Below are 19,443 nucleotides of genomic sequence, written 5' to 3' on the forward strand. Positions count from 1 at the left end.
GCAATAATTATTCTGATTACACATGTCTGAGGTGGTAACTGAAGCAGACCGAACGAGCTCTTCACCAAATGTAGATTTAGAAACATGGATGTCTACAATTCCTGTCATCATATTTGACCTGAATGTTATATAATAATCATCAGTGGATAGTTCTACAGGCCATTTGCATAAGATTCAAGTATCTCTGTTGACTACTTAAGAGCACAATTAGCTTAACCCAAAAAAATGCATTTAGCCGTTGTCAATCTTCACCGGCAGCTTAGTTTTCAGTCATCGTTCCACACTTATTAATGTACTTTTCATACACACACATATAGAAGAAGTGAAGAAGAAGTCCCCCACATTAGACACAGGTTGGTCTCTGATATCAGACTGTGTAGTTCATATAGTTTAGATGTGAAGTTTTGAGTTGGGTCAAAACGTTTTAGAATAATAATGTAAGTTTGATTGTTATCTGTGTTTTTAAGTATCAAGCTGTGCAATTATAACAACTCTTATTGTGTAAGTAATTGGAATTTCTAATGTCTGTTATAGCTCTTTTGTAAGTTTACTAATTTTTTCCACAATACACATTAAACTTATACGTATACACACACACACGAGTAAAAATTAATAAATTGTATAACCTCCACAAAAGAAAAAACTGAACCGATTTGCACCCAACTTGGTGGAGGGATGGGGCATGGGCCAGGGAAGAACCCATTACATTTTGGGACAGATGATTTAATATGGATATGAATTTTTTTTTCTCTGAACTCAGGTGTACGTTGTTTGACTTTGGCCTTAGCGGGGGCCTGCGCTCTCTTAGTGACCTTCTAGTTTTTGTTTTGCTTTTGTTTTCACGTTTTATTACACAACTACTATGTTTCCCATGGGGAAAAAATGAAAACTGTGATCAAAACATCTGGGCTGTGTAATTTACCCTTCACCATGTGGTTACCCTTAGTGTGTCTGATGGACGCTGCTGAAGCCATTCCTTTCATCTGAAAGTGTCTAAATATACTTTTTTTTCCTGTTTGTGCAATGCATGATGGTAAATAAATCTTTTCCAGTGACCAAAGATTGTACACTACTTTTTATGTAGCATTGTGGAACAATTTGAGCATTTTATACACGTTCAGTTTATTGCAATTTATTAGGTACACCTAGATGAGACTAATGCAGTCCAATAGAACAGTCCTGTAATAAATTCTACCTTCATGAGGGTTATAATGTTCAGTTTGTGGTGGGGTTTCTATTATTTTTTCCACCACCTTTTATGCTAGACAATGAGGGTAACAGTACACAATGGCGAAAACACTGTAAAGTATACCGTATAGTAAGTAGTACATGATTTTGGACACGAGGTTTGACTTTTTCATAAGGTTCAGCGCGGCGTGGATATGCCAGAAAAGGGCGTCCGGGTCTAACATATCTTCTCTCCCTTCTCTCCCTTCTTATCTCCCCGCAGTCCAAACTGCCTGCGGCCTCCCCCCTCTCCCCTCTGTCCTTCCCTCACTGTCTGCAGGCCCCCACTCAGAGGCTAGAGCAGTACTGCGAGGCCCTGGAGGAGCTGGGCGGCATAAACCCCGCCTCTGACTCCGCCCTCTCCACCCTGAGACACGCCCAGCGGCACGGCGAGGACCTCAGGGCCAGCGACCTCATCGTCGGATGTCCGGTGAGAACGCTTGTCCCAGTTTATGACTCTGCATCTGTGAGTCAAGTCCCACTTTCTTTTCTTAGAGGGAAAGAAACTAAGTCATCTTGATGAGGTCAGGCCGATGGAACAGATGGAATCGTTATCGTTATTGTATCTTTCATCAGAGGCTCATTATTTACAGTCTTTAAGTTTTTTTAAAGAAGGGAATGAAATAGTTTTTGTTTTGAATATAAAAAAGTACAAATACTCTTCAGGTTAACCATCTTTAAAATGTACACTCTAATGATTCTTTTGGACTCCAAGTGCATAATCAGAACCTCATTTGCATTTTCTCCAAATTTTTCTACTGCTGGAAGATGTTATGAGGTTTTGAGTGTTCAACATTGTCTTACATTGGGAAACTAATCAACTTTTGGGTGTGCGCATGCATCAAATCCATTTGAACACAGTTTGGGTGTAAAGCCATGGTCTTCAATGTCCTGTTTTGTTTTTCCTTTTCCTTTTTCAATGAAAATTTGAACTTAAAACAGTGAAGTTTTCTTTTATGTTGCTCAGATCACAAATAGAGGAAAGTAGCAAATACAGGAAAGAGAAGTGGAAGGAAAGATGGTATTTTCTTAGCCAGACCAATAGTAAGAAACACTTTTGTACCAATGTTTCTGTAAATTTGGATTCAAAAAAACACCTTTGACCTTTATCAAAATGTCAGAAAACACCATATCCACTTGCCCCATATTGTGCTCCTCTGACACAGCGGTATCATTCAGAGCTGATCAGACAAATGTTTGACTCCCCAGCGCGCACGCACACACACACACACACACACACAACCACACACAACCACACACACACACACGCACTATCCTCTTCTCCCCCTTTAGAGCGAGGGGAGAGATTATGGCAGCACAAACACTCCCATTGAGCTACTTCAAATCACGCTGCAACAGCTCTCCGAGTAAAATAGCCGTAAGTGCAGGTGGGTGGGTGTGTGTGTGTGTGTGTGTGTGTGTGTGTGTGTGTGTGTGTGTGTGTGTGTGTGTGTGTGTGTGTGTGTGTGTGTGTGTTTTGGTTGTGGATGTGGATGTGGGTGTTCATAATGTGCGTGAAGCATCATTTATATCATGACCCACACATCTCTAGAGGTTTAAAAATAAAGTTATGTGTCCACAGTTGCAAGTAAATTATAAGTCCTTTCGGTTTTATTGTCAGAGCGGTTATGGTTGAGCAAATGTTAGCCAGAAGTATCATTTGATGACCTTTTTTCCTCTTTGTTTGTGTCTTTGTAAGTGTAGTATTGAGTTCTTAAGGAGCATTACATAATGTTTGACTTTTATCAGCCTCTTTCTGCCTCTGGCAGGAGTCGCAACAGCATCACAGAGTCTCAACCCTGCAACTGACATGAGCAGTAAAGCCACATTTTTACAAAAGGCTTGAGTCAGCTGGCCAATTAGAGCAAAGCACCAACAGAGAGAGGCATCCTTGTGAAGAGGCATTATGTTGCCATGCAGGGCACTGTCATAATAATACTCCTTTGTCTTGTCTTTTCTTTCCTTATTGAAAATAAAGCTTTTCAGTCTTTGTAACTGAAATCTCTTGCAACTTCAACTGAAAATTTGAGTTTGTGAAGGGGGGTTGAGATTTTGCTCCAAAACCAAAAAATGACAGTTCATGTGAAGTAATCAGTGCGTCAGCAACACTATGAGGATGCTCAAATGTAAAACAGTTGTTTGTTTTTGTGCTACAGAGCAGAAAAAACGTACTTACTGGTCCTTTAAATGTTTTTTTTCTTTCTTTAAAGAGTTGAAAAAAATCTGCGAAAGGTCTAAGGTTATTTCACCTGTTGTTGTTCATGGTAATCAGGTTTCTTTTTCAAAATATTGTTTCTTGTTTCAATTTAATTAATGCCCCAAATGAAACTGGATTGGAAAGAAGTGAAATTACTTCAACCTACTAGCAAAGAAAACATGATTTTAACTCAATTCAAGGCTAAATGGCCTCTTAAGATAGAAATTTAGATGGTATCTTTTGCAGATGAAGGCCTAGGGCCTGGGCCCGAGGCCAAGATAAGTGCATCCTAATTCGTGTGTAAGTGTGTAATGTGTGTACTGTGTGATTTCAGATCCCTGTGTCGGAGCGCGGCGAGCTGGTGCGGCAGGGCGAGCTGATGGTGTGCGGGGGAGCTCGGAGGAAGCGGGCGGGCGCGAGGAACGTTTTCCTCTACCAGCACGTTGTCATCTTCACCAAACAGAAGAGCCCCGGCCCAGGACGCACTGCCTACAGCTACAAACACAGCATCAAGGTACACAGCGCTCTCACACTGACACGCACCATCTCGGCTTCTATCACACACTTGCGACAAGGGAATTGAACACTCTCTCAGGTGCAGAGTGCCCGGTGTTTTGAGGAAAATTCCCTTTCTGTATTGATTAAACTGAAAGCAAACTTAGACAAACTGATGCCGAGGCGCTGAAGTTTCTTGGCTGATTATTTGGGAAAGAAAACACCGATGACTGGGACGGTCCCCGTGTTTTTTTTTGCGAATCACTTTAGTTCATTCTCGGCTGGACCTTTCTGTAGTACGCTCTGCACTCCAGTTAGATTTTTTTTTTCCATAGTTTCTATCTCCTTTATTTGATTTCGTTTGTTGACTTGAACGTTTCCATGTTTTCTCCCTGCAGACGGGTGAGATGGGTCTGACTCAGAGCGTCGGTGAGGTGAAGTTTGAAGTTTGGGTCCGTCAGGCCCCTCGAACCAAAGACTGCGTCACGCTGCAAGCGAAGGACAGGGAAGAAAGGGAGGCCTGGACTCATGACGTCGCCCATCTGCTGTGGACACATGCCATCAACAACACAGGTACAGTATGACCTTTGACCCCAGGGGCCTCAACCTTAGACTCTCGCTCTAAAATCTACAAAAAGCTGCGTGGAGTTCCAGATGAGTGGTATTTCACGATTTAACAGTACAGATTATAAAGGGAAAGTCTGCAGATTTTACGCATCTTGGAGAGTGAAGGAAGCTGTAGAAAGCCTGGTAAACGGCCTCATCTCTGCTTGAAGCTGCATTAGCAGACACTTACATAACACACCCAGACTGACTGAACTGTTGTCATTTGAGTTGCGTTGTGGGTAATGTAGGCCCGAGGTTTTGACAAGGAAGAAGATTGCATGGAGTGAAAAAGCAATATCTCTGGATCTTCTGCATTGATTTTGACCTCAGCTTTTTAAACTGTCCATCATGAGTCTAACAATTTTACAGGAGTGGGAATACTACACTAATGGCCCACCCTTTTAGGTAGATTGTCAAGTCATGCGCCGCAAAAGTAATAATAAGTATTAAATATTTTTCTCAAATTGTCCGTGTTTTTGTAGCTCTTAGCCCTGCGTCACTTTTTTAACCCATTCATTGTCTGCACATGATCCCAGCACAAACTGGTTGTGAAGCAGGAAGTTTAAAGGTCACTTTCCCGTTTGAATTCCACCAATGTAATGTGAACAAGACACCCGAAAATATGGCCCAAAACACAGTGGAGGTTCTGTTAGTCAGCGGTGTAGTTGTTGAAGCTTTTGGTTTTTGTATATTTGGTTGAAAGGAAAAGGAGGACTGGTAAGCATTTTAGGAGACTAAACAAAGCTGATTCTTCTCTACGTGACTTTTATCTTAATTACTTTTCCTATGAGTAGAGAGCAGATAAAAATATCAGCGCCATTCCAGTCTGCTGTTTGATTTTCGTTCATTTGTTTATGCCCAGCTTTTCAAGCACAAGGAACTGCTGGCTTTCACAGGACATATCCACTTCCTCGTATCCAGAAAACCTCGCCTCTCAGCATCGCTTCCCGTAGGTGGCTTAGATTACAGTATCCGACTAGTCAACTAATGCCACAGCAGTTGGCATAAAGAAAAAAAAAAAGGGGGGGGGGGTGACACATCTATTGGCGCAGTTACTTGGTGTTCAAATGGTGCTGTTCTCACCTACCCAAACAATAAACAAACAGTATTTTCCCAGTAAGAGGTTTCCTTACCCTCTGACAACCTGCCTCATTCCCTCAAAAAGCTAAAAGTGCTCACTCATTATACAGGAATGTGCTTTAAAAAAAAAAAAAAAAAACTGTATGGAAATTGTTTTTTTAAATGATCTCTCCTCTCTGCCCCTCCCTCTCTCCTCTCCCAGAGTTGTGTCTGAAGGAGTCGCTGTGCATGGGAGTTTCCAGTAAACTGCTGCTGGACGCGACAGGAACTCAAGGCTCAGAACTGGACTCCATCTACAGTCTCAATGACAGAGGTAAGGCCAAGAGGGCACAGGCCTCTAGCACTTCTACAGGACGCGTGGGATGCCTCAGGTACGAGGAGCACTGTGCTCTTAGTGCAGTTGCATGGGAAGAAAAGCATTTGCATCAAAGATTTGAAATGGAAACTGTTTTTAAATTTACATTCTTAAAGCATAAGTGCACTTTGTGTTCCTTGATCTAACATTGAACTATAGGTGGGTCATTGACATTAAAGGGCTGAACACTTAATCTTAAAGCCAGTGTTATCATGTTTTGGGAAAAAAAACGAGTAATCAGATAACACTTAGGTTCAGAGTTTTAGTTTGAAACCTCAGAGCCCCACTTCTGTCCTCACAGATACAGAAAGTCTAAACCATTTGTCAGTTTACACTGGGGCTTCAGGAAGTTGCTCGGTTTTATGTGACCAGATTGGATTACTAGATCATTCAAATGTGCTTTCTGAGCTGAGAGCGATGTAGCCCTGAGATTACAGACAGGAAACAAAACGGGTCCTGGGTGTATCTCCCCATGTGACAAGGTAATAACGTGGTTTTTTTTGTTTTTGTTTTTGTTTTGTTTTTTGTTTTGTTTTTTCTTTAAATCTCATGCCCCTGGGCTACTCTATGAATTTTTGATATTTGTCTCACACTGAGAAATTCTGAAGAGCTGTGACATGCCTGCGGAGAATATGGAGTGCAGTCAAAAAGCCTGACTATTGAAGGACATTTTACTTCTGCTATGATCAAATCCCATCCCAACCTTCCCTCCTATGTCTCTGTTAAACTGTGGCTGTGTCTGGGTTCATACTGAATCCATAAATGAAGCACGAGGGGAAGAAAATCATCCTAGAACACTCCTGTGACGTTAAAACAGCTATTGCAGATTTATCTTGCATTTCTTGTAGATCTCTTATTTCTGTACTGACATTCAGCTAAATCAAGATGATATGTGCAACCTGTTACTAAAGTAACAGAAGTTTTTCGTTTTTCCATGTATGAAAGGTTCCATAGCCTTGAACTTCAGTTTTATCATTTAATATGCCTACAGTTACCATATAATTATAGATATTGGTATTAGAAAATATCCTTCATGCCGTAATAATTGATTTTTATGGCCACTTGGGGGCAGTGGAGCAAGCTGTTAACAACAACACTCACATATTATATCCGTATTAGTTGATATGGCTAATATGTGAGCAAGCAGTTGCCTATTTACACATCCAGCAGACACGAAGCAACGTTATTGTTGATTTTGAGTCATTTTTGTGTCTGCCCGATGAATGTAAGTCCAAATTTCACTTGCTTTTAGCTACGTTTTGGTCTCCATTCATTCCCGACTGAAATATCAGGCTCCTTTAGCTAAACGTTCCACTAATTTCCCTAGCTAGTTGCTATCTAGCCTATAGCGGGATTTAGAGCTTTTTCTCTGGGAACGACACTGAAGAGAACGGTGGGAGTGAAAGAGGCAGGTTGAAGAAAAGTTGTGATCTTTGTCACAGAAGACCTCCCCGAACGCACATCACAGGCTGATGCTATATACGCATATAGCAAGATCAGGGTGTCACTTTAAAAAGAGAGTCCACGGGTGTTAAAATATGAAGAATTCAACTATAAACACCCAACCTAAAACACAATCCCCTCGGACTCCCGACCCACCGTCCAGTCTCCAAAGGCCGCTGTTGCCCTAGAGCCAAAGCGATTTCCCATTCATAGCTGGGTGTAATGCACATACTGCTCACCAGGTGTCTCATTGAGTACGGCAGCTCAGGATTTCAATGCATGAATTGTCCTCTGGGACAGAACACAGTGTTAGAAATTCATTGAACAGGATGAGAAAAATGCCTTCTCGCTCTGACTCCTCTCTCTTTGCCTCCCCCACGCCCGGCCGACCTCCATTTTTTAATTTCAAGAAAACATTATGACACAAAGATTTTTACACTACAAAAGTACATATACACACAATGCTAATGTCAATGGCAAACAATCCATGCATGCAAATCATGCCTGAATCCAGGATAGTGTCATTATTTGAACTTTCTGTTCCACTACCTGAAGCAAATAGAGAGCTATATATGTATATATATATATATATATATATAAGAGAAAATATATATTTTAAGTGTGTCTACAATCTGCTCGATAAAATGTATTTTGATGCTGTGTGTTAACGCAGGACCATTACTCTCTCACACACACACACTCACTCTCTGTCTCTCCCTCTCTCTCAGTCCACAGTAGCTGCTCAGACTCCTCCTCTGTCGGCAGTCAGAAGGAGGGGGGATCCCCGGCGTCTGGGAGGGACCCCAGGAGAAGCTCTGGATCAACAAGTTACTCACAGGTGGGTTGGAGATGTACCCCCAGCATAGTGGTTCCAAAGTGCATGAAAACATTTTGTATTTGGATCGACCACCCAACACTTTCTCCATGCTTAAATATGCATTTGAGATGTGAGGAAGGGGAAATGAGGAGAGAGGTTTAGGGGTTTTTCTTTCCCGATGAAACAACTGGCTCTCTTCCAAGGGTAGAGGGCTTCCCAGGGAACCTGCATTTCCCAAAAAGTCCCTGACAGGACTTTCTGATGGCCAAGGAACTATCTGGGTGAGGTTCCCTGAAACTGAGACTCCTCCAACAGCCATTACTACTAATACTACTGGTAATAATAACAGGGATAATTATAATAAAAACAAGCAGACATGCAAAGACACTATGTTAATGGAATCCATTAACATAGTGCATCCATTCATTCAGTTGTAATGCTGTTGGTGTTTAGAAAGAGTACTTGGCTTCCTAACTAGTCTAATAAAGAGCAAGATGAGAAGGAGTTGACTAAGGAGACAGAGAGTCCCAGGGGGGGTCTCTGTTGGTTAGGGGTTAAGACGTCAACCATGAAATGCAACGTCCCCGGTGTGAATCCAGACACTCCCTGTCTCTGTCTCCCTCATTTCCTTTTATCTCCCTACTATTTTTGTCTGATAAGGACATAAAAATTGCCCAATATTGATCATGATAATAATAAAAAATGATAATGATAATACTTCACTTACTTCCACACATCTCCTTTCAAACATCTATGCAAATAAAGCTCTATTTTTTCTTCCCGAAGTATTTTTTCAAGAACTTTTTCCTTCTTTCAATACAACACAGAACAGACAAGAAATGAGGAGTGAGAAAGTAGGGATGACATGCAACAAAGGTTCCCAGCTGGACTCAAACCAGAGACGTTGCAATCACATGGTCGGTGCCTGAAATTAGTCATTTTCTAATCTGCTGTAATTCTGTTTCTTTTTAGGTCAGAAGCCCATTAGGGTTATAGGAAAGAGTTTTGCTGAAGTGTTTTGTCATTTGTGCAAAATAGACAACTAATCCTAAATGTTGCCCAGCTGTTGTGGGATCGCAGCAGGGAGGTTCATTACTGATTTAGTTCCTGAGGCGCCCTGCTTCCCAGGACTTTCCACGTGTCTGCTGAAAATCTGTGGACTTTACATGAAAATGTCGGCCATTTGAATGTAACCTTCTGTCCTGAGATTGTTGTCACTGCGCTGAAACCGACACAGTTTCGTTGAGGTGATTCATATAAAAATTGTCCTTCAAACAGCAGTCAGCATTTCCGTATGTTAGTTAAGTGACGACACAATGCGTGCATCTTCTCAGCTGTAAGCAAACAGCAATACCTGACTGCCATCTCCATGGTAAGTTCAAATGAATTTGTTCTGTCCACACACACACACACACACACACACACGAACACACACATCCTCTCAATTTCCTTATCTAGCAAACAGAAAATGACAGATTGGCAAACAGCCTGCGCTGGGAACAGATTGACAGACAGACGGACACTCGCAGCCCAAACAGATAGGGCAAACACACAGACAGCGATATGCGCATATTCAACAACAGAGGGAGGATTGCCGCTTGTGCACACGTACACGCACACTTTGGTATGCATACACACTTAAGCGCAGAATATAAAATGTGACTCTTTCTGTTTTTTTTCTTTTTTTCCTTCTCCTCAGTCTCCCTCTACAGCTGTGTAACTGTGATCGCAATAAGAGTAAGTTACTCTGTTTAGTACATTTTCCTTTAATGGAAATGTTGCTCTCTTTACATCTGCTGCTCACGCCACTTCATCCCTGCATCGCCCACTTTCTGATTTTACACTTCACTTTGCAGGAGTGTTAATATTTTCTTTTCTTTTGGTGCCTCCTTCTCTTCCTGTAACTTTTCCCAATCAGAAACTGGAACCTGGATTTTCTGAAGATTTAAACATCTCTATTCCACCTGTGGGCGAGCCAAACTGGACTTCGGGGAGCACGAAGACAAAAGAGAGAGACTCGGACTCTATTTGAACTTCTCCCACATGCTTGCTCTCCTTCCCCTTTTCCTCTTGCCCCCCTCCACTCCCTTAAAACAAATAAAATGCCAGCAGATTAGCTGTAGCAGGATGAAATATGAAACCCCCGAAAGAAAAGCTGCATCCAAAAAGGATCAAAACTGCCCTGTTTAAAGCCTGACAAGCACCAGCAGGGCTCTCTGCATTCCGCCATTTTGGATCTGCCAGTCTCAGTTGCTGGCAGAGTCATTGACACCAAAGGCACTTCAGCCACACAGTGCGGCCATTGTCTGCCCCACGGCTCCCCACTAGGCCAAACCACTTGGTCTGAACCACTGACTAGCTGGCTGGCTGACTGTACGCATCACATGCTCCAGCATCTGATAATAAACAGGAAGTAATATGCGGGGCATAAATCCACCGTAGGATTGCAGATTTAGAATGTATTATGTACTTTGTCATTTTCACAACGCTGAATGGACTACTGTAGACTTTTCTTTTCCTGCCTGTGTAAAAATGCGTGGCATGGGCTAGGTGTGATTGCATCTATGTAAATGAGGCAGGGGTGGTGTCAGCATGCACACACACACACACACACACACACACACACACACACACACACACACACACTGACAAACACAATGTCCCTCAACACATGCAGTCATTCTTATTGTTACAAGACAGTGGAGCACTGTTCACATTCACATGCTCACACATACTCACTGTGGCCATTTTAGAGCCTAGATACAGTGGCTAAATCAACGACAGGCAACGTTATATCTAAACACGTACAGTAAGCATTGCCTTGATGACGAACGGGAAGATCTTGCAGTATCATATCCTACTGCTATACATTCTGCCAATGTGTTTGTTTAAGCTAATGGTATTGTTTTTATTAACAGTGATAAGGATATAAATGCCAAATTGTATTTAGTCGTCTTTTAAAGTGTAACTTATGTCTACAACATGAACTTCTTGGTGCCTAGAAAATGTTGGTGCCTTAAAAAATGAGTACTGGTAATGAATTTATCATCATACCTTTTAATATAAGGTGCCATAATCTATATTCCAAAGGTATAAAATGGGTGTCTGTGCAATGTTGATTTGTGTACAAAGGGGTATTGTCATCACATTTGGTCTAAGCTCTCCGGATTGGAAGGCTCTCTCCATAAAAAGGCGAAAGGGGGATCTCTTCGATGTGCTATATTCCGGTTTTACCGGTTTTGTGCTTGAAGCCAGAAGACATGAACTACATCTGATTGTTCTTAAAGAGGTAATTTAATTTAATCAAATCTGACTTTTAGTTTGTTTCTCAAACAACAACTTTTTCCTGTAATTCCCCAAAGTGTTTCTTTTCAGTTTCGCTTGTGAATTTTTCAAGATTAGAGCGCTCGACATGGTGCCGTTGTGGCGTCAGGGAACTGCTTTACCCAAAATTTTAAAGGATTAGTTTGCCCCTTCCTAGGCAAGACTTGGAGGATAACATTCTTACTACTCTCACGACTGTACGGTAAATGTGAAGCTACATCAAGCAGCCGATTATCTTAGCTTAGCACTAAGACTGGAAGCAGAAGGAAACAGCTAGCCTGGCTCTGTCCGGAGGTAACAAAAACCACCTGCAAGCACCTGAACTTCACTAATTAACACATTATCTCTTGTTTGTTTAATCCGTATAAGCCTTTGATGGTATGATTATCTTGGCCAAAGTTGTAATTATCTGCTGTTAGCTCAATCTTTGCTGAAATCCGATTTTAAAAAAAAAAAAAAATCTGAAAACACATTTTAAGGACTGATATATATCATTAAGGTTAATTTGTTACTGCCTTTGCTAGTTTTAAATTTTTAGGAAATATGCTTATTCACTGTCTTGTCGAGTTAGATGATGCCACTGACTAGTGGCTGTACAGTAAAACTACAGCCAGCTTGTTAGCTTAGCACAGCACAAAGACTGGAGACAAGGGGAACCGGCTAGCTTGGCTCTGTCCGGAGGTAAAACTACAGCGTGTCCTTTTTACACTTACGTCAGGCCAAATGAGGGAGAGACAATGTATTCATCAGTGAGCCTTGGAGGTGCTGGTAGAGGGATTCTGTTACTTTCAGACAGAGCTAGCTTGCTTGCTCCACTGGCTGTGCTAAGCTAAGCTAACTGGCTCTTGGCTGTATCTCCATATTGTCCAGGGAGACAGGATAGTAGGTACCAATCTTCTTATGTAAAGCTCAGCAAGAAAGAATATAAGTGTATTTCCCAAATTGGGACTATTCCTTTCGGATATTGTGTCTGGAAACTAGTGGAAAAAAAAGACAAAAATAACAGCAACTTAACCTCTGCTACTTTGCCAGACCCACTAATGGGTCCATTTATAGAAATACATGCTACACCGTTAAGTTGTATTCAAATTCTCAGACCAGAAAATTCCCATATACATGACAGCGCTGAATATGTACAAGGTAATGCACAAGATATCCAGAACTTGCCATTTTATGTTATGATGCAGCTACAGAAATGGTTTCTATATTACATACAATGATGTAGTTTGTATTTTATGAAAGCAGGGAGGCAGCCGGTAAAACCAATCAACATCCACTCGCTGGTTTGATTGTATGGCGTTGTGTATCAAACAATATCACGCTTAAGGTACAATATGAAACCATCAGGTAACGAAAGCCGGCAGCAGCGGGAGGTCATGCTTGTGTCTGCCGCAGACAGCAGTGGCAGTTCGTCGCTGTTATCAGATTTAGCACGTTTCATATCTGCATCCAAATTCAGAAATTGCAAATGGCTATTGAGCCGTTTCTGAATCAATATGTAATTTGTTGGCTTGGAGAGACCCCGTATACTTCATAGCCTTTAGCTGTTTGGTACACTGCGTTATATTGGAAGCAATGTAATGAACACCATCTTTCATTCTTACTGCAGTATAGGTTGTCATATGCAGAATCCCTCACTTTTGTATGCCATAGCAAAGCAGTATTAATGTATAGAAACTTTTCTCTTGCTCATTTTCTATGACACACTCTGCCTGATGTTTACATTGTTTAAAGGAATGTTGGAAATGCATGTTATGCTTACTTGGTAATTGTACTTAAGACTGTTTTTACTTTTCTGTGTTGAATTAAAATTGGACGGAAGTTCCAAACCTCTCCGAGGGGATTCAAGACGGGGCGGTGAAAGGTTGTGCGCGAAACCTTTTAGCAGGTCTAACCTCAAAATGAGGCCTCTAACCTTGTAACCTCAAACTTGCTGTAATGAGCGGGGTCTCTTCTCTGGGAGCCAGCTGTGCCGCTGCTTCCACCAGGCCTCACAAAAAACAGAATGATTAGATAACTACAGTGCAGCGCCATATCAAATAGTTGCAGGGATCAAATTCTCTAAAGGAGGGGAGGGCGGTTTGAGAGCACGAGTGTGTGCGTCCATCTGTGCATGCGAGGGACACGGAGAGAGGAATGAGAGATAAAGGGTGGGCAAAGAGAGAGAAGGGAGGGGGGGGGCAACAGGAAGGGGCAGAACTGAGGGAGAGAGCGAGGGAGCGACAGAGGAGGACAGGAGACAGTAGGTGGGAATGATGGGAAATGAGCGAGGGCGAAGGGGCAGACAGACAGAGAGGCACAGTCAAGGGGAGAGCAGGAGCACGAGGGGGAGAGGAGGCATGAAAAAAAGAGGAAGAATAGAGAGGGGGGCTTATAGAAAGAGGGAGACACAAAGTAGAGTTAGAACTTTTTTTTTTTTCTAATGGAGAGAACTAAGAGAGGGCCGAGAGAGCTGCAGAATGGATGAAGGAGAGAGAGCGAGCGGGGTAAAAAGGGGGGATGTTGACAAAGCAGCGAGACTGTGGCGAACAAAGAGAACGTGAAGAGAATGAGTCGGGGGAAACATCAAAGGGATTTTTCAGGCCCGGTTACCGGGACAACAGACATTTGCATGCGATTAGCTTTTTACATCATATTAAGAAGGGTTAGGGTGAGGGAGGGAGGGGGTGGGGGGGGGGGTCGGAGGGAGGGAGGGAGGGAGGGAGGGAGGGAGGGAGGGAACTATAGATCATACGCATACACACTGTATGAGATAGTGTGAGGGGGGGAAAAGAGAAAGAAAAAGAGGGACGTTGGTCATCTCACGCGGATAAACTGACTTATAGGCAGCCAGCCAAGCATTTCTTTTGTAAATGAGAGTGCATGTTGGGGGGAGATACAGTAATATGCCGGCACAGACATTTTGGCGAAGGGAGGTCAGAGCAGGCACTGTGGGTTTTTTTTGTTTTGTTTTTGTTTTATTTTATTTTCATTTTTTCCTGCTTTGAGTAGAAGTTTGACACCAAAGACTTTAAACGCCTTAGGAACAATCTGCCACCGAAACGACATCTTAAACAAACCCGTGAACACCGATTTTTGGGTTTGTAGCATGATTTGTGTGTTTTTCATCGTAAGAAGTTTTATATCAAATTCATCAATAAGCTTTTTTTTTTTTTTCACTGTATTCAACCAGAATACGTTTTCTTTTAGCAACAGAACATGCACTATAACCCAGACAATATTACATTATTGCAGTAAAATAGAAACAAATAACATAAAATAGAAATAAAGTCATGACATAACTGATTATTAACAATATGTCCTAAAATTCCAACAGAACAATCTTATAAACCCAATACAGGTACATTCATGCTTGCACATGTATGCATACTCTACACACTGTCTAGACAGAGGTATGAACAGTAGAAATATAAATACATACATTCAATCACATAAACACCTTGTTGTTTGCACACATGCAGTGCATACATCACTCTGGGAAAAAAAAAAAGAAAACGCACCTCACACAACCTTCCCTGCAATCATAAAAGCCATTAAACATGTTTCTATGGGCACACACCCTCCGGCGTTTTACACATGTAATATTATCCCACCATATCTCTCCTCCACCTCCCTCCCTCCCTCCCTCCCTCCCTCCTTCCTTCCTTCCTTCCCTCCCTTTCTCCTGTCTCTCCATCAATCCATGTCCCCTCTACCCTTCCCCTCCCTCTCTCCCCTCCATCACCATCTCCATCTCCCTTTCTCTCTCTCCCTATCTATCCATCGTCCTCCCTCCCTCCTAATCTCCACCTCTCCCTCCTTATATTTCTCCTCCCCCTTTTTTCTATCATTCCCTCCTTCTTTTTTTTTCTTTCTCTCTGGCCTGCTCTGCTCTCTCTGTCTCTCTCTGAGTGTGTGTGTGTGTGTGTGTGTGTGTGTGTGTGTGTGTGTGTGATGCTTCAGTGCCCTCAGTATTGTGGCTGCATTGTGCCAGTAGGCGTCGCCGCGACAGCCGTTGTCACGGCAGCATTGTGATGGGGGTGTGAGGGGTGGTGGTGGGGGTGATGGTTTGTGTGCGTGTGTCGGGGGGTGGGAGTGTATTACAGTATCAATACCCTGACACTGCGACAAAAAGGACAGCAGCCGTAGCCACATATCACTCCACCTCTGCACTTCTCCTCCTCCATCGTCTCCTTCCTCCCTCCCTCCCTCCTTCCTTGTGACCCCCACATCCCCACCTCTCCCTCCTCCTCCCACCAAATCAATTCTTCCTCTCCTCCTCTCAATTGATTTCCCACCATATCTCACTGAATATGTACATATTGATCCCTCCCGCGCTCCTCACCTCAGCCTCCTCCCTCACTCTTTTCTTTCTCTCCCTCTCTTGTTTTTACTCAAACATCTATCAGATTTCGTCCCCTCCATCTATGCCCTCCCCTCCCGTCCACCTTCGCCCCTTATCTCACTCCATCTCGCTCCCTCTCTCTCTTTCACACACACACTCAAACACACAGACACACACACACACACACTTTCCCTCATCTTTCATTTCATCTCCCCTATTCTTCCCTTCTCTGTGCCATCTCTTCTGCCCCCCTTACTTCTCTCTCCATCACACCTCCCTCCTTGTCTCCTTCCCTCACGGCTGTTTTTTTTTGGGGGGGGGGTTGTGTTTTGTGTTTTCTGTGTGTGTGTGTGTGTATGTGTCTCTGTCTCACTCACTCTCTGCATATTAATTGGTGCATTTCTGCTGCGGCGGAGAAAACAATCAAAGCGTCAGGGGCGGGTGATGATGCCACTGTGGCAGCCACAAACACGTACACATATGTACCGTGAGCGTACACACAAACACAAACAGACAGGGGAGAACCACACACAAGGCTGACACACACACACACACACACACACACACACACACACACAGAGTACAGTTGCAGTGACACATCAGCAGACAGTGAATGCATACATATATATGCACTTGTATACACACATATAAGCTGCTGACATGCAAAATGTGCTAACACACACACACACACACACACACACTCATATACACACATTGATTTACTATGAACACACACTGAGACAAGCATGCACTGCACATATGCCACAGACTAAGTCAGTCACTCTCAGATACACAATAGCAGGCTTACAATGGCTGATCCAGGAGATATGTTCTGCGTCAGCAAAGACATTTGAATTTCCCAGCCAACATTTACCTTCACACAGTGTGCGAGCACATCACATTTAAATGTTAACAGCGAGGCCTTTTGGGGAAGAAGTATTCAGACTTACAATTAACTGATATTTCCTCTATATCTCGGGACAAAGGCAGATGCAAAAAGCCAGAAATCAGATATAAATACTGTTTAGAATGAAGCCCTATTATTGAAAAGGATCAAATCAAAGCTTTTAAAACTGAGATCATGAAGTAAGCAAAACGTATAGGTGAACATTTTTCTCATTTCCTACCTAACAGACTATTCCACTGGCTTTTTTGTTGTTGTTGTGAGACACTCTGTAACTCTCTTTGATAAAGGCTGAGAGGTGGTGGAAGAGGCGCGTAGGCTTCTGCACTCCACTCACATCCTGTCCCACTTATTGTCGATCTGACTCTCGTTGTTGTCATTTGCCCTTGTACCGTACGCTCGCTCATGCAGGCCTTCTCACGTAGCAAATAAAATGCAAGAACGATTTGTAGGGAAAAAAGTCTGCGTTGAACTCGGCGCCTTAAAAGGCTGACGATGGAACAGATGAGTACGATGGCAAAGGTCTAAAGGGGAGCCAACTTGCTGAAATAACTTTTTTTTCCAGAGCAAACAATAAGAGGACATAGAATCAAGCTGTAACAGATTTAGACTGTGGATATGCATTCAACCAGATTCCCACTGAATCAGATATAATGTTAGCGGACAAGACGCGCAGTTGTCTGTAGGCAGCGGGTCTGTGGATCCCGAAACCGGTGATGGAAACAGATGTTCACCCTCTCTAATCGGTTTAAAGGGCTATAATTAAAGGTCCCGTCCCCGGTTAGTGCGCAGCGCCCTCTCAATCCCAGTGTCAATTTTCCCACATCATGGTAGGAGTGCATCAGGTCCAACACGTACAGTTGAGCGTCTTCACGCCAACTGCAGTCAAAATTTAAAGCTGCATCGATCACCACCTTCTATATCCAATCCAGTGACTAAAGCTAACGTGAAAGGGGTCACTCATCTTTCACCCACTTTTAACTCGATGGTTCGGTTTTAAAGTCGTCCCCTCCGGTCAAAAAAAAAAAAAAAAACGTGCTTTGCTTACCGTTAACTTTGTTCGGAGGGGGCTGAATTGTGGTTCGAATGGGGGGGGGGGGCTGAACGGGGACAGTAAAAGTGGCACAGAGCCATACGTTAGACCTGAGTTTAAGACGTGTACGCATGAGCAGGACTTAGTTTGGAGGCCAATCGTGGCCCAGCACTCAACTTAAATAAGTGTGATGTGGAGACTTGGAACCGCCAGTTAACATACGCCGAGATTAGACTTTTGAGTGAAGCAGTAGTCGAACTTTTAAAAGAACAACATTTGCATATTCATAGACTCTGGATTTTTCAATGAGGGAGAAAAAGCTCAAGAGCTCGTAAGGATCTTTAACTTTTTAACCTTTTAACTTTTGGCTCAGAAGCTGCATGCCACCAATCGGCAGACCAGACACGTGTGTGATAAGCTGGTGAAGAGATTCAAGGAAGATCAAGCTGAACACTCTTGTTCTTCTAGGAAGTTAGTGGGCTAACGGGCTGAAAAAGAGAAGCGAATGTTAGCCCTAAACCCATCCGCTGGCGAGAAACATCATCACAAATGGGTTATAATGTCGCTCTGTGTCCGCTGGACGTGTCAGCAGGCACTTGGAGGTTTGTGTCTGTCGGCTTCTTCCGCAAAAAAATTGGTTTAAAATGTTGTTTAAAATGACCCTTTTTTTTTTTTTTTTGATAGGGAATCAACCCCTATACTGCCTCCCCCTTCATGACAGGACAAACAGGACGATGCAGGGGATCTTTTTGACGTTACGTTTTGTTTTGTTTTTTTAATTTTCTCTATAGGAGCGCACGGGCCGGAGGATATGGTCACCTGCTACGGCTGAACCCGCGAGAACTGAACGTGAAGGCGTGTATTGTAGGATCAGGACAATATGCAACAAGTTTTTACTTTCCATGGTATAAACACTTTGCCTGGGCTGTATACCTGACTGCATTTCCCAAACCCCCACTGTGCTTTTCTGTGTGCCTCTCCCACTGTTGCTATTTTAGCTGGGGACCCCCCCGGAAACCTCCTGAGGGACTCCTACTGGTCCCTCGGCCTTATGTTGGGAACCCCAGATCCAAATATGTGCACATTGTATAATTCCCATCCTCAGGGTGGCCATGTGCTTCCGGGGTGTATCACCACAACATTTAGGTTGCCTCTCACCCATGTCATCACTTTTAACACACTTCAATTGCTGTGAAACTTTTTTCTCCCCCCCCCCCTTACCAAAAAAAAAAAAAAAAAAAAATGTCTCTCTAAGCTGTCAGCTACCCGCCACCCCAGATGCCATATTTAGGATACAAATGTGAAGAGATGGCAGCGTTGTAAAATGGTGCCCGTGCTGAGATTATAATTAACATTTCCAACCTACATCACTCTCCCTCCCACTTCTCCTCTGCTCCTCGCTATTCACTCACTCCTGTACAATAAATGGGAAAAAAAAAAAAAAAAAAAAATGCAAGAAGAAAGGAGAGAAGGGAAAGAAAAGGGAGATGGAGGAGGAGAAGGAGGAGGAGAGAGAGAGAGAGAGAGAGAGAGAGAGAGAGAGAAAGGGAGAGGGAGAGAAGAGGGTGACCAAACGGAGGGAGGAGGGAGGGGGAAACGGCGTATGCTTGTATACAACCCTGATTTCCATTTTTTTCC

General features: G+C 43.0%; 1 protein-coding gene across 1 annotated transcript in view; it reads left to right on the forward strand.

Moving 5' to 3' along the window:
• arhgef40 (Rho guanine nucleotide exchange factor (GEF) 40) overlaps positions 1-11,978 on the forward strand; it is a 40,901-nt gene extending 28,923 nt beyond the window's left edge. Inside the window, exons 21-27 of the mRNA XM_040140600.1 lie at positions 1,451-1,657; positions 3,759-3,938; positions 4,318-4,492; positions 5,808-5,918; positions 8,132-8,241; positions 9,920-9,957; positions 10,139-11,978. Coding sequence (XP_039996534.1) covers positions 1,451-1,657; positions 3,759-3,938; positions 4,318-4,492; positions 5,808-5,918; positions 8,132-8,241; positions 9,920-9,940 — 804 coding nt within the window. The 3' untranslated portion in view covers positions 9,941-9,957; positions 10,139-11,978. The remainder of the gene's footprint in view (positions 1-1,450; positions 1,658-3,758; positions 3,939-4,317; positions 4,493-5,807; positions 5,919-8,131; positions 8,242-9,919; positions 9,958-10,138) is intronic.
• The last annotated feature ends 7,465 nt before the right edge of the window (positions 11,979-19,443 follow it).

This window comes from Xiphias gladius, chromosome 12 (genome assembly GCF_016859285.1).
Source record: "Xiphias gladius isolate SHS-SW01 ecotype Sanya breed wild chromosome 12, ASM1685928v1, whole genome shotgun sequence".
Classification (NCBI taxonomy): Eukaryota; Metazoa; Chordata; class Actinopteri; order Istiophoriformes; family Xiphiidae; genus Xiphias; species Xiphias gladius.